Below are 14,150 nucleotides of genomic sequence, written 5' to 3'. Positions count from 1 at the left end.
CTCCTCCACCTCAGAAAGAGGAGAAGAAGAAGAAGAAGAAACATAAATCCCACAACAAGGCGCCCCTGGTGCCCCCAGAGGTGCCAACTCCCCTCTCACAACCTGAGTCTGACATCTTATATATGGATGTCACCCCATCCTTGTCGGTGACAACTACTGACAAAGTGGCCTGACCTGCTCCTCGGCTCCTTTGTGCCTACCTTTGACTCACGCCACCTGATCATCCAGTGGAACTGCAACAGATACTATCGTTATCTACCGGAAATGCAACTTCTTGTCTCCTCTTATTCTGCATTCTGTCTTGTTCTCCAAGGAACGCATTTCCGTGATGACCACTCTCCAACTTTCCGTGGTTATCGGGTGTTCTGTCAGAACTGTTCTGGCCCTTGGATAGCATCTGGTGGGGTCTGCACTTTGGTTCGCTCCGATGTCCTTAGTGACCGGATCCCCCTACATACCACATTGGAAGTGATAGCGGTTCAAGTGCAAATGACTCCGGCAATCACACTTTGCAGTGTCTACCTCCCTCCAGGTCGGCCACTTGCTTATGTTGCAGCATCTACCTTAATCCAGCAACTCCCGCCCCTGTTTCTCCTCCTTGGGAATTTCAATGCCTACCATCCACTGGGGGGGAGTGTAATTTCAACAGGTCGGGGTATCCTAATTGACCAACTTATCACAGACTTCGATTTGTGTCTCCTCAATGACGGTTCCCCTACCCACTTCAGTCCCACTCACGGCACCTTCTCTGCTATCGATCTCACGATCTCCTCCCCTGCCCTTGTGGCTTCCCTACATTGTTCATCCCATGATGACCATTGTGAAAGTGACCACTTTCCAGTGACACTATTGTTCCCCTGCTGCCTCCAGGCAGACAGGCCCCCACGTTGGGCATTCCGCCGGGCCAATTAGCCTTGATACATGTCTGCTTTGACACCTCTCTGTTGCTCTTCTTCATGCAGTTGGCAGTGCTGTCCCCCTATCCACAGGGCTCCCTCATCATCGGTCGGTACCGTGGTGGACCAAGGACATCGCAGTTGCTGTCCAGGACCGCCAACGGGTGGTGCAGCGATATGAGCGAAACCCCTCCCAGACCAACCTTCTCACTTTTAAAAATCTAGAGAAGCAAATACTTACCCCCTTTTCCTTTCACGATTCCAGCTGCGGATATGCAGATTTACATCAAATCTCTCTTTGCCCAACAGTGGAATGCCATCTGGAGCGCTACTGCTCATAGTAATAAACTCCGCACAATCAAGGTGTCTACTGCAGTTTGGGGCACGTCTTGCCGCCTCTCTTGGAAAGAGTTCACTATTCTATGCCGTTTACGCATTGGCCATACCTGGCTCACCCATTGTTTCCTCCTATGTAACGACCCACCCCCACAATGTGGTTGTGGCGCAGACTGACGATATCTCACATATTGGTAGCATGTCCCCTTCTTTCGACCCTTTGTGCTAAGTATAATCTTCCTGCTTCCTTAAATTTAATATTAGCAGACGATCCACGGATGGTTGACCTGACCCTCAGTTTCCTCCGTGAAAGTGGTTTTTATCTCCAGATATAAGGTTCTCCTTTAGCCTTGGAGTAGGGACGGGTTGGTTGTGGTTGGGATTCCTTTTGCAGTCTTCACAGTCTGTGACCCCATGACTGCCCCCTTTTTTCCAGTTTTTAGGTTTGGTCTCACCTTTTATGCTTTTACTGTGTGTGTTTAATGTTCATTCTTTAATAATTTGACTCCTCTGACTGAATCAGTCTACTTTCAGCAGACCCTCTTTCTTATGTAACCCACTTTGGAATTGCGGGACTGATGACCTTGCCGTTTGGTCCCATACTCTCTCAATTAATCAATCAATCAAACTTTCTGCCCCAGCAGTCTCTTCTGAAGAAATCCAGAGAGATAAGAACCCATAATGTTTCCTCCCTTGGCTGCACTGTGGCAGGAACGTAAGCCCCTCAGTAAGCCTCTCACTGTACTTAGTTTGCTGTAAGACTGACAGAGATTCCTTTTTGGCCACAAAGCCATTACCGTATTTCTCCAAATGATCATGGATGTAAACCATACCTCAGAAATGAGACTTGGAGAGGGGAGGGGGGGGGGGGGGGGGGGAAGAAAGAAAAAGAAACCCTCATTTCAAGCTGCACTCAAAAATCAAATCAAATATGAGTCATGATATGATGGATAAAGTATAAAGTGAACCCACCTCTCAGGGATTTGCGAGTAGTGGTACTTATGTGTAATAATTCATGTGGAATTAAATTCAACCTATTGAACACAAAATTACTGTTATATCACAAATACTGACGGCAGTGGGAATTCATAGTGTCTGTCAAAATATTCCAAGCAGAACTAGAGATCTGGGGCTACTGAGAGTTTTATACTGTACTGCAACACATGTTTGAGTTGTAATTGTCTTTCCATATCAAATGAATGTCATCCAACGTATTTTTTTCTTTCAATAAAATATGGTGTCCTCATTAAAGAGAGTTAAGTTTTCCATTGATTTAAAGGATATAAATTGGGTGAAAACAATCCACATACTCAAAATGCTGATTTGTATCACCTTTGATAGAAGTTAGACAGGATGCTCAATTAGATTACTTTCTTAACATTCTAAACAATTATAAATTGCCTACAGAGGATCACTTTCAGCACAAGTGATCCACATGAAGCGTGACTTGTGTGTATTACCATCACTGTGGAAAATGTTTCTCCTGCAGCATATCCTATGTCTGTAAATCTTGTTCACCAAACGGGTTGGGACATGGACACCTAGAATACACGTGGCCGTAATTAGGAACCAGACAGAGGTGCACTGTAAGCAGTGACATCACAGGCGAGTCTGGCTGCACTGCGTACCTGAAAACAGTCAGGATTTATTGTTATATCAACATCCCAAATGTTGGCAGCATTGAGAAGTGGCATAATGTTTATGCATCTGCACGCCCATCCCTTTTACGCCGTCTCAACACCATCCATCTTCATGGCATCCGTTTGGCTACGGGAGTGACTTTTACACCAGCCTGGTTGAGAGTCTGTATGCTGAAGCTGCTGAACTACCACTGCCCTACCGCAGTGACTTTCTTCTCAGCAGGTATGCATGCCATTTGTCTGCCGTGTGTGGCCACCCCTCCTATGTCTCTTCTGTTGATGATTCCTTAGCTCATCAGTATGGGGCTCATCCCTCTTCTCCATTACCTCTTGGAATCCGTTTTCGCCACTTGCTTTGGCTGCTTAACTTCACGCTGCCTGCAACTTTCCCAACGGGTGTGAACCCTTCAACACCTTAGCTTTGTGAAGCGGCCCATGTTAACCTTGGCCTTCATTCGCTTCCTAAGGACACTACTCCACCCTCGGTCAATCACCTTCAGTTTAACAACCTTCGCATGGAACTTAGCAATAGTACCTTTGTATACACTGATGGCTCTCGGACTGACCGTGGGGGTCAGGTGTGCCTTCGTCATTGGCACCCGTGTCCTTCGATATCAGCTTCCAGCACACTCCTCAGTATTTACAGCCAAGCTTTTTCGCCTTGTACCAGGGCATGGAGTACGTCCAGCAGTATTTACAGCCGAGCTTTACGCCTTGTATCAGTCCCCGAAGTACATCCAGCTACACAGGCTTCCCAATGGTGTCCTCTGCCCAGAGTCAATCAGTGCCGTCCAAAGTCTGAGTGCACTGTACACTGCTCATCCCGTAAGTGCAGCCGGTCCAGGAAAACTGTCACTTGCTCACTCTTCGTGGAGCCAGTGTCGTGTTTCTGTGGGTCCCTGGACATGTCGGTCTGCCAGGAAACAAGGCTGCTGACACTGCTGCCAAGGCTGCAGTCCTCATACCTCAGCCCGCGAGTACCTCTATTCCCTCCAATGATCTCTGCGTTGCCGTCTCCAAAGAGGTGCTGTCCCTTTGGCATCACCACTGGTCCACCCTTCACAGGAACAAGCTTCGGCTTATTAAGCCTCTCCCAGCACCTTGGACGATGTCCTCTCGGCCCTCCCGCTGGGAGATCATTTTAACTCGGCTGCATATTGGGCACTGCCTTTTGAGCCATCGTCATTTGCTCAGTGGGGCTACCCCACCACACTGTACGCATTGAGCCCAAATTTTAACTGCTAGAATGCCCTTTTTTTACCAATTTATGTTCCAGCCTGGGTTTGCCATCTGATTTATCAACCATTTTAGTGAATAACATGAAGGCTGTCGACTGCGTTTTCCTTTTTATCCGCCGAAGCAATATAGGGAAGGCCATTTACTTTTTAGTTTTGGGCCGCCCTTTTTTCCCCCCACGTGCCCTTTTTAGCTGTCTCCTATTCTGTCCATTGGGACTGACACACAGTCGTTTCCCTCATCTCTGTGTTTGTGTTCTATAGTTTTGACTTGGCCACTTATGACCCCAGGTGTTTTTTGCACCCTAAAACAAAACAAAACAATACTGCCATCAATACATGACACAACTGCCCAGCAAGTGTTGAAAACACACAACAGTAATAGTTTTCTGCTGGGAGAACAGGACAACAATAAAGTCCTAAAAGGGAGGTAGACACATTCTGTTTTGTTGGAACATCCTAACCTCACATAAACTGTTATTGTGAGGCTTAGGGAGAAACAGTCTGCTTATTTACTTGACAGTGGCAAGCAGAATGACTGCTGGCAAAATGACTTCACTGTTTGTCATCTTGTGACTCATAACACAACCTACAGTCCTGTCATTTCAGCATTTTTCGTAACATCTACATCTATATCTACAGGGTACCTCCCACTGTACCAGTTATTAATGTTTCTTCCTGTTTCATTCACACATGGAGTGCAGAAAGGACGATTGATTGAGTGCCTCTGTGCGTGCAGTAATTGCTCTAATCTTATTCTCATGATCCCTATGTGAGTGATGGGTAGATTCTGGTGGAGACAGCAGCATGAGAAAAGTCTGTGGCAGTCACCCATGCATTAACTCGGAAGGGCTCTTCCCAGCTATTGGAGTGGCTCGATAGGTGCCCAGAAACAGCTTGAGGGCCTCGTTTGTGGAAGCAGAGTGCACCATGGCTTACATCATCTTCTTGAAAGCCTGCACCATCTGTCCCGCCTCCCCATTGAACTGCAGGTTGAACAGGGTGGTGAGCAAGTGTGAGATCCCTTGGACCTCACAAAAATGGGCAAACTGGGCGGAGGTAAACTGGGGTCTGTTGTCAGAGATGATGGCTGATGGGAAACCCTCAATAACAAAGATGTGAGACAAGGCTTGAATGACATTTGCTGACATGGTATAGAGGAGTGGGAGGAGTGGTGGATGTAAGTAGACTTGGAGAAGCCGACCACAGTGAATCGCATCTGCTGCAATAAAGAGCTGGCAAAATCAATGTGGAGATGCTCCCAGGGGCCCACATGAGGCCACAGGGCAATGAAACCTTGGTGGAGCTGGCTGCTGGTGTGTGCACGTGGTACAAGACTGAATCATCGACTCATCTCTATCAATCGACTCATCTCTATCAATAACCTGCCAATAGGTATGCTTCCACCATGGAGGGAGAGTCAGGGCCAGAGGGTAAGTATGTCTTCAGAGGACATTGGGTGTCCATGGGCAATCTCTGATGCCAGCCATGCCAAATCCACTGTACAATGGAACTGAGTGTGGAATCCACTCGTGTGAGCTGCAACTGATGACCCACTGAGTGGGAATTCCTGAAGGGCAAACAACAACTCAGAATCTTGCTGAAAAAGTCTGATTTCCTGAGCATCAGACTCAGGATTTGGGCCAGTCGGCAAACAAGACAGAGCATAGGCATTTGTGTGATGATTGGAAGTTTTGCAGACAGAAACAATGTCCAATGCTGAAGCCTTTGTGCCATTTTGTACAGGAGTCCAGATCGAGGACCAGATATTGTGAGTAATGTCCTGTGGTCTGTAATCAATTGAAATTTCACTCCGTACAGATACGCATGGAATGCCTTCACTCTGTAGGCAAAGCTAAACACTCTTTCTCTATCTTAGAGTGGTTGCGCTGAGCATGGCTAAATGGAAATGAAAGCAGTTGGGTGTTCAGAGCCATTGCAGTCCTGGTGGGATAGCACTGCTCCGATTCCATGCTGTGAGGCATCATTGGCAAGGAGAAGGGGCCCAGCAAGTACAGGACGAGGTGCACTGGCAATTGCAAAGCCTGCTATATTTTATGAAATGCTGCCTCACACACAGGTGGCCACACAAAGTGAGCCCCCTTGTTATGCAGGGCATTGAGAGAGCAGTGAGCTTGGCAGCCTGGGGAATAAATCGACTGTAATAGCTAATCTCCCCAGAAAGGACTATATTTCTTTCAGAGTTTGGGTGTGGGGCATGTTGTTGATGGCCTGCACCTGGACTGTGGTCAGAAGGATGCCTTGTTTGCAGAGGAGGAAACCAAGTTACTCCTAGGGTTGGAAAAACGTACACTTACTGATGTTATATTTCAGGCTCTAAGCCAATTAGTGAGAAAATGAGGACTGCTAATTTTGGAGGTGTTCAGTTACAGATGCCCTTGTCATGATGATATCTAAATAATTGCCACATGGGGGAACACCCTGAATCAGCTGTTCCAAGGATTGCTGAAAAACAACTGGGGCACTAATAATTCCAAATGAAAGCTGATTATACCAGTACAAGCCAAAGAGTGTGTTAAAACGCCAGCAGGTTGCAGAAATCTTAAAGTAACGGCAGCTGCAAATGTGCCTCTGGCAGCTCAGTCTTCGTGTAACAGGCTTCATTCTGTAGCCTGGAGAACAGGCCCACTGGTCGTGGAATTTGACCTTCCCATTGTGATTTGATACTAATTTTAAATTATCTTCCTTTCCTGGTCAAAGGAAAAAAAGAAATAAACTAAAAGTTTCATGATGAGTCGAACAATGCTGCCACAATATCTTATTGAATTTCTAAGAGATCATGTATGAACATGGAATCTTCGTCATTTATTATCCCCCTACCTCTTTTTCTCCTCCCTTTCCTGATCAAAATTTATTCAATGCAATGAAGATGTGATGTTTTGTGTTTTCTCTGAATAAGGTTTAGTCTATAGAAGTCCATTTCAATGTTTATATTCTTTCTCATTTCATAGGTCAGCGCTCTGGAAGCTCAGCATTGGAGACCACTCTGGCATTGTTGCAGACAGCAGCTGCAGAAACAGAAGAGGAATCAGAAGTAAGTGTTGCATACTGCCGCCGTTGTCTTGAAATGGGTGTGTGCAGTATGATGATTTGTCATTCATGAAAGGGAAGGCCATTGAGTGATAATGAAAAAAGTCAGAGGGTATTTCACCTGTTTCATACATCTTGTATCCCATGTGTAATAGTTTTGTCAAGCCTGTCTGTCCTGAAGATATCAACAGTTCTTACAAAGTGTCATCTGCTCCAGTTGTTTCAACTTAGATGTCTCGGTGCTCTGTCAAATTGTTCTCACTGTATCATATCTCCCATCTGTTCTTATTCTTCATCCTCTTCCCTTTCTATAACATTGCCCTCAAGTTCACTTCTCTTGTATAGACCCTCTATATACTCCTTCCACCTTTCTGCTTTCCCTTCTTTGCGTAGGACTGGTTTTCCGTCCAAGCCCTTGATATTCATACAGGTGCTTCTCTTTTCTCCAAAGGTCTCTCTGAGTTTCCTTCAGGCAGTATGTATCGCCCTCAAGTGAACTACACTTCTTTATCCTTGCGTTTGTCCGCTAGCCATTTGTGATTAACCATTTTTCCCTTGCTGTCGATCCCATATTTTTTAGGCTTTTGTATTCCCTTTTGCCTGCTTTATTTGCTGCATTTTTATATTTTCTCCCTTCATTAGTTAAATTCGGTATGATCTGTGATATCTAAGGATTATTACTAGGCCTTGTCTTTTTTCGTATTTGATCCTCTGCTGCCTTCACTATTTCACCTCTCAAAGCGACAGACTCAGCTCCTACTGTATTCCTTTCCCCTGTTGTAGTCAGTCATTGCTTAATACTCCCTCTGAAAAATTCAACAACCTGTGGTTCTTTCAACATATCCTGGTCTCAGCTCCTTAATTTCCTACCTTTTTGCAATTTCTTCAGATTAACCCACAGTCCATAACCAATAAGTTGTGGTCATAGTCTACACCTGCACCTGGAAATGTCATACAGTTTAAAATATGGTTCTGAAATCGTTGTCTTACCATTATATAGTCAGTCTGAAATCTTCTGGTGTCTCTTCCATATACAGAACCTTCTTGCTCCCTCCCCCCCCTCCCCCCCCCCACCCCCCTCCTCCCCCAATAGAAATCATCCTCCATCACAATTAAATATTCATCTTCTGTAACTGTCTGAAAATTTTTAATCTCATCATACATTTAAGCAATTCTTCATCATCTGCAGAGCTGGTTGGCATTTAAACTTGTACTACTGTGGGGGGTGTTGGCTCCATGTTTACCTTGGCTACTATAATGCATTTACTATGCTGTTCATGGTAGCTTATCCGCATTCCTATGTTCCTTTGTCAATTATTAGATCTGCTCCTGCAGTTACCCATATTTCATTCTGTATTTATAACCCTATACTCACCTGCCCAGAAGTCGTATTTTGCTGTCACTGAACTTTACTAATTTCCACTATAACTAACTTCATCCTATCCGTTTTCCTTTTCAAATTTTCTGACCTGCCTGCCTGGTTAAGGGATCTAGCATTCCATACTCAGACCTGTAGAATGCTAGTTTTGTTGCTCCTAATGCCAGCATCCTCCTAAGTAGTCCCAACCCAGAGATCCGAATGGGGGACTATTTTACCTCGGGAACATTTTAGCCAAGAGGGTGCCATCATCGTTGAACCATACAGCAGAGCTATAGGCCCCTTGGAAAAATTATGGATTTAGTTTCCCCTCGCCATTTGCAGCACCAGCCCAAAAAAGCCATGTTGGCTGATGTTACAAGGCCAGATTGGTCAATCATCCAGACAGTTGCCTGTGCAACTGTTGAAAAGACTGCTGCCCCTCTTCAGGTACCACACATTTTTCTGTGCTCTCTCAGCAGATAACCATCACTGTGGTTGCACCTATGGTACAGCTATTTGTGCTGTTGAGGCATAAAAGTAACCCCACCACTGCAAGGTCTGTGGGTCCATGTACTAATAATATAACATGTTTTTGCTACAGAATAACATTGAAGATCAGATGAGTAGATTGGCTGACAAATTTAATACTGTATCGAATCTGGGAGACACACATCTTGATGTAAAAATGGGTATGTTAACAGGACACATCCTGAGACATCAAGTCACAATTAATGGAGGAAGTTTCAAATGTGAGGAGGGGGGGGGGGGGGGGGGGGTGTAACTTGCAAAGAGAGGCCAAGGCTTGAATACAGTAATACGATGAAAGCGGATGTAGGTTGTGGTAGTTATGCAGAGATGGAAAGGCTTGCACAGGATAGACTATTGTGATAGCTGCATCAAACCAGTCTCAGACTGACGATGACGGTGACAAAAACAACAACAACCACCACCACCATCACCACATCATATGTTTTGGAGAATGGGTAGTACATCAGACAACAATAACCATTTTATTCACTTCAAGCAAAGTTATTTTTTTATCTGCTGTTGCTGTGTAACTACAAAAATAATATATTTATCACATGATCTTCTTTTTCCAGAAAATAGCGGAAAAGTTCCTAGAGGGTGATCTTGAAGTTGATGATTTCTTGGAAACGTTTGATAGTCGACGTAAGTTGATGCATTTGAGACGAGTGAAGGCAGACAAAATGGCAGAATTGATGTCTACAAGACGGCGACATGCCCCTCCTCCACCTTCTAGTCAGCTGGCTGGTATTGGAAGGACTCCACCACATATGGGACCATCTTCTTATTACCCATTGCCACCTACTGCTGCCAGTTCAGTTCCATATCCATTGGGCCCTGTAAATATGCCATTACCTACTCCTTTTGGAGCAGGTAGCTTTGCATGAGCCAATCAGCATATGCTCCTGCAATGCAAATGTAAATTAAGTTTATTTTATATAATGTTGAATGCAAGAGAGTGCTGTAACACGTGTGACTTTTGTACAGAATTCTTTAATGTTGTCCTACAAACTTTGACATCTGAAGTCGTCCAGGAGTTTTCAACATTTGTTTGAGGGCCATAGTGTATGAATACCTTAAGTGACAGATGATTTATTACTACAGCAGTAAAGTACAAATATTTTCAGTTGCTTTTAAGGTGGATGAAAATTGTGGCCATTATTATTTGTTGGTGCTATGATGATTAGACATGCTTCAACTGTGAGTATTCCGATTACTGGAAATATCCATTATATTTCAATCATAATTTATGTACTATTTACATATTTCATAAAAACTTCTGTAAACGTTGCAAAAATGGATGTAATTGGGTTCATAATCCTTCATGTACTGATTGAATTAATGTGAGAAGCATCCATACACTATAATAAGTCACTTGACATAAAAAAAAGGTCAGTAACAGAATTGCAGAAGCACCTTGCGGTAATGAACTGCTTTCAGGAATAGATGTCAAATTGCATTCAGTCAATGTTGGAAGGGGAATACGATTGTCATATCATTATTTTGTTTTAGATGCCATTTGTAAATTATTATTGAACACTTTGAAATCCAAACTTTACCTCTATGATTTGTTATTTAGTTTGAAGCACATCAGTAGATGAAGTGTCAAATTCATGGAACAACCATTTTAATATTGTCAATGCCGTCTCTCCTGTCTCTCCGTAAGTAGGCATTTTTCTTGAACCTAGTCCACGATTTGCAGCTAGTGAAGCTTTGTAAACTATTAAATTATTTATAAGACAAGTATCTACTTTTAAGTGTATTGCATGTGAAAATTTTCCATCAAACACCATTTATTAGCATCTAGCCAGAATTTAGCTGTCTCCTCCCTTATTTTCGGTTGTATACACCAATACATCTGGATAAGAATAAAAATAAAAATATTACATGAATTATTGAACCCGAGGCTCCAAGAATGTCAGTCTTAACACCTAATGCACTCAGCTGTCTAACCACCACGAAATATTATTCCAGTTTAATGGATGGTAAGTACGTCTTTTCTGCTAGCACCATTCAGTTTGTTCTGTAATCCACATCCTTTACACCATGCCCTCGTCTCATCAGTGTTCAGATCAGAACATTTCATCATTCCTTTGATTTGACTTTTCTGCTTTTCATTCACATTCTCTATAGCTTCTTACACTCCTTATAAGAAAATCTTTTAAATGTTCACAACTTATGTAAAATTGGGGGCTTATTGCAGTATTGACACTATTTGCTGTGGCACATTACATCATAAGCAGTAGAGTGACAGAGTTAAGAGGGACTGAAGCACATCATTGACTGTGAACATGTGAGTGAGGGCAGAGAGTTAGTTACTAGCGCAAACATCTGAAGGTATCTAAATCATAAATGACACTTCACTCGTGTCGAATTAACGATTCCTATTGGCTGACAGTCCATGTCACGAGTTTTTCACCACAGAAATTTTCAGTGCAATATTTTCATGGAGTTAATTGTTCAGTTGCAGCTGCAGTGGTGATACTGTCTTTGTACTTACACATATTTACACATGTTGATTTCCTTCCTCTTAATACATTGCTGGAAAATCTTGGGCGGAATGCCGATAATGGAAGGAGTAAAAGTAACATTACAGTTAAGGCACTGATCATTAAACAAGCACGTAAAAATTCATACAAACATATTTATCTTTCTCAGACTGGTCTTCTTTTGTTGCTGTTTTATTTATTCTTTCATAATTCCCTCCCTCCCTCCGTGTGTGTGTGTGTGTGTGTGTGTGTGTGTGTGTGCGTGCACGTGCACGCACACGGCGCTCATGAGCTGAACACTGCCCAATGAGAGCACTAGTGTTTGCTGACATTGAAATCACCTTATGGGTGCTGGAGGGAGTACTGCTGGTACACTTAATTTCAAAACATTATTGATTTGGATAAATGTAAGCATATACATCATATGACTGTAGGTTTTTTGGGAACAAATATATTAGTTACCAGCCAGCTTCTTCAGATCTACTTTGTGCAGTCATAAATTATGTAGTAAGTCTTTAAGCTGTAGTTTCATCAGCTGTATCAGTGGATTTTGTTGTGGTATTATTACATCTTCCTTAAAATCCCTTGGATAGGTCAGTGTCAGTGTAGAGGTCACCCTCTTCCTCACTACTTTACAAGTCCAATCTGTAACACAACTTTTTAAGGTTCTCTGTACACTAAAGCATCACAGTGCTAGTGTTGTTTGCAAATATTTTTAACACGTGCATACTCTTTTCACTCAACCATATACAGCTTTTTTACGCAACTTGAGGTCAGTACCTTCAAATATGTCAATATTTTTTATATTTAATACTGATTAGGTTTGTTTAATTATATTCAATATCAGTTTGATTGGATTTAGTTCATGATGTACATAAGATTGTCTCAATTATCCTCAACATCTGTTCCTTGATTTTCCCTTCTGTAACTTGCACAAAAAATTTTAAAAAGTTATCTTTCTTCACAACTTTTTCTGTGTTTCAGTGTCCTCACTGTAAAAGTGCAAAAGGCAGACATAACTAGTTTCATGCTTGGTATTGTATTTTATTTTCATCGTTGAAAATGACAAATCCAAAAAGTGTTGAAAGCTGTCCAATTTCTGTGAAATAGCTACAGTTGCTGGTATGGTTTCCGCACAGAAAAAAATACGTAAGATTGTTGGCATTCCAAATTAGACTTTACAAGACCAGAGGCAGCAGATTGTAAGGAATCAGATAAAGAAGTGATTTCTGTTCACCTTGTATGCCACTAGTATACTTCTGCCCTTCAAAATAAACTGTTCTGCAATTTTGCGTTCACTCTTTGCAAAGCTTGCAATTGTCCACCCATGGAATTTCCTAAATCTGTGTCATATATTGCACAACTGAACATATTTCCTCTCCTTATTCTTTTTTTTGTTCTTCTTATTCTTCTTCTTCTTCTTCTTCTTCTTCTTCTTATTTTTAAGCGATGTGATAGCAAGCAAGACTACAAAAACACTTCATGCTAGAAAATCAAACTAAGTTGCACCATAAATGACGAATATGATGCTAATTATAATATTCCCATTTATGACTGATTGACTTGGGTAATTCAAGTCAACACTTAATTTGTAAAAAAAACATTTCTGTATGTGCCATATACATGACCCATTCTTTCCCTAGCTCTGACATAATAATGTGCCTAATGTTTTATAATTTTATCTTTGTGCAATATGTTGTAATTGGAAAAGACAATATTTGGTATTAACAAATTGTAATAAAGCACTGTTGTTTGCTGTTGAATATTATATTAATTGTGATCAAATATTTGCTGAAAGTGTCACGGGAGATTCTTAATGTTATTTGCATACCATCACCCTTACCAGTATGTGAGTATTGGTAGTAATCTTGTGAGAATATGAGGATTTTGAGCATCTTACATTATATTTTATATTTCAGCTGTTTAGTGTGATAAACTGAATAACAGTGAAAGTATTGCGTTGTAAGTACACTTTGACCCTGCTATGCGTGCTAATTTTTTATATTTCTATTAATGTTGTTTTTTCCCATTATTTTTCGTAAGGTGATATGTGCTGGATTATAGTTTTTCAAGTACTCTGAAATATGCATGTCGAACTGATGTCATAAAATAAACTGCAAATATTCTGTATCACTATTCTGTAAATATTGTCAATAAAATTATATTTTTTTCTTAAAGACACTTATATTTTAATATACATTGTAGATGTTGGTTACGTCTACCTAATTAAAGTTAACATCCTGATTATTACCTGTATGCTGACATACTGTACGTAAACATCCGTTATCATATTTATACATATGAGATTAACTTACATATTGGAGCGCATTTAGATCATACTGTAAATTGTTCTCTCTCTCTTTCCCTGCCCCCACCCCCCCCTCCCCCACCCCTCCCTCTCTAAGGTCAGGGAAGGTATATTCGTGATGCATTTACATTTATACTTTTTCAGTCTCTAACATGAAAACATGTCATCCAATTTTATGTAAATATCAAACAGGATCAGTTAACAAAAAATGTAACCATTTTTATGTTACAAGTACAATTGGAATTTTAAATGATAATCGAGTATCATAGAAATTTGTATGTATCGTGATTGATTGATAGTAAGCTTCCAG

At 41.9% G+C, this 14,150-nt stretch overlaps 1 protein-coding gene across 1 annotated transcript in view; it reads left to right on the top strand.

Moving 5' to 3' along the window:
• LOC124545995 (vacuolar protein sorting-associated protein 37B) overlaps positions 1-13,709 on the top strand; it is a 47,598-nt gene extending 33,889 nt beyond the window's left edge. The window contains exons 3-4 of the mRNA XM_047124963.1: positions 7,080-7,162; positions 9,619-13,709. Coding sequence (XP_046980919.1) covers positions 7,080-7,162; positions 9,619-9,930 — 395 coding nt within the window. The 3' untranslated portion in view covers positions 9,931-13,709. The remainder of the gene's footprint in view (positions 1-7,079; positions 7,163-9,618) is intronic.
• Positions 13,710-14,150: the final 441 nt, after the last annotated feature.

The sequence above is a fragment of the Schistocerca americana genome, chromosome 8 (genome assembly GCF_021461395.2).
Source record: "Schistocerca americana isolate TAMUIC-IGC-003095 chromosome 8, iqSchAmer2.1, whole genome shotgun sequence".
In the NCBI taxonomy this organism is placed as follows: domain Eukaryota; kingdom Metazoa; phylum Arthropoda; class Insecta; order Orthoptera; family Acrididae; genus Schistocerca; species Schistocerca americana.
This window is presented reverse-complemented; position numbering and strand designations above follow the sequence as displayed.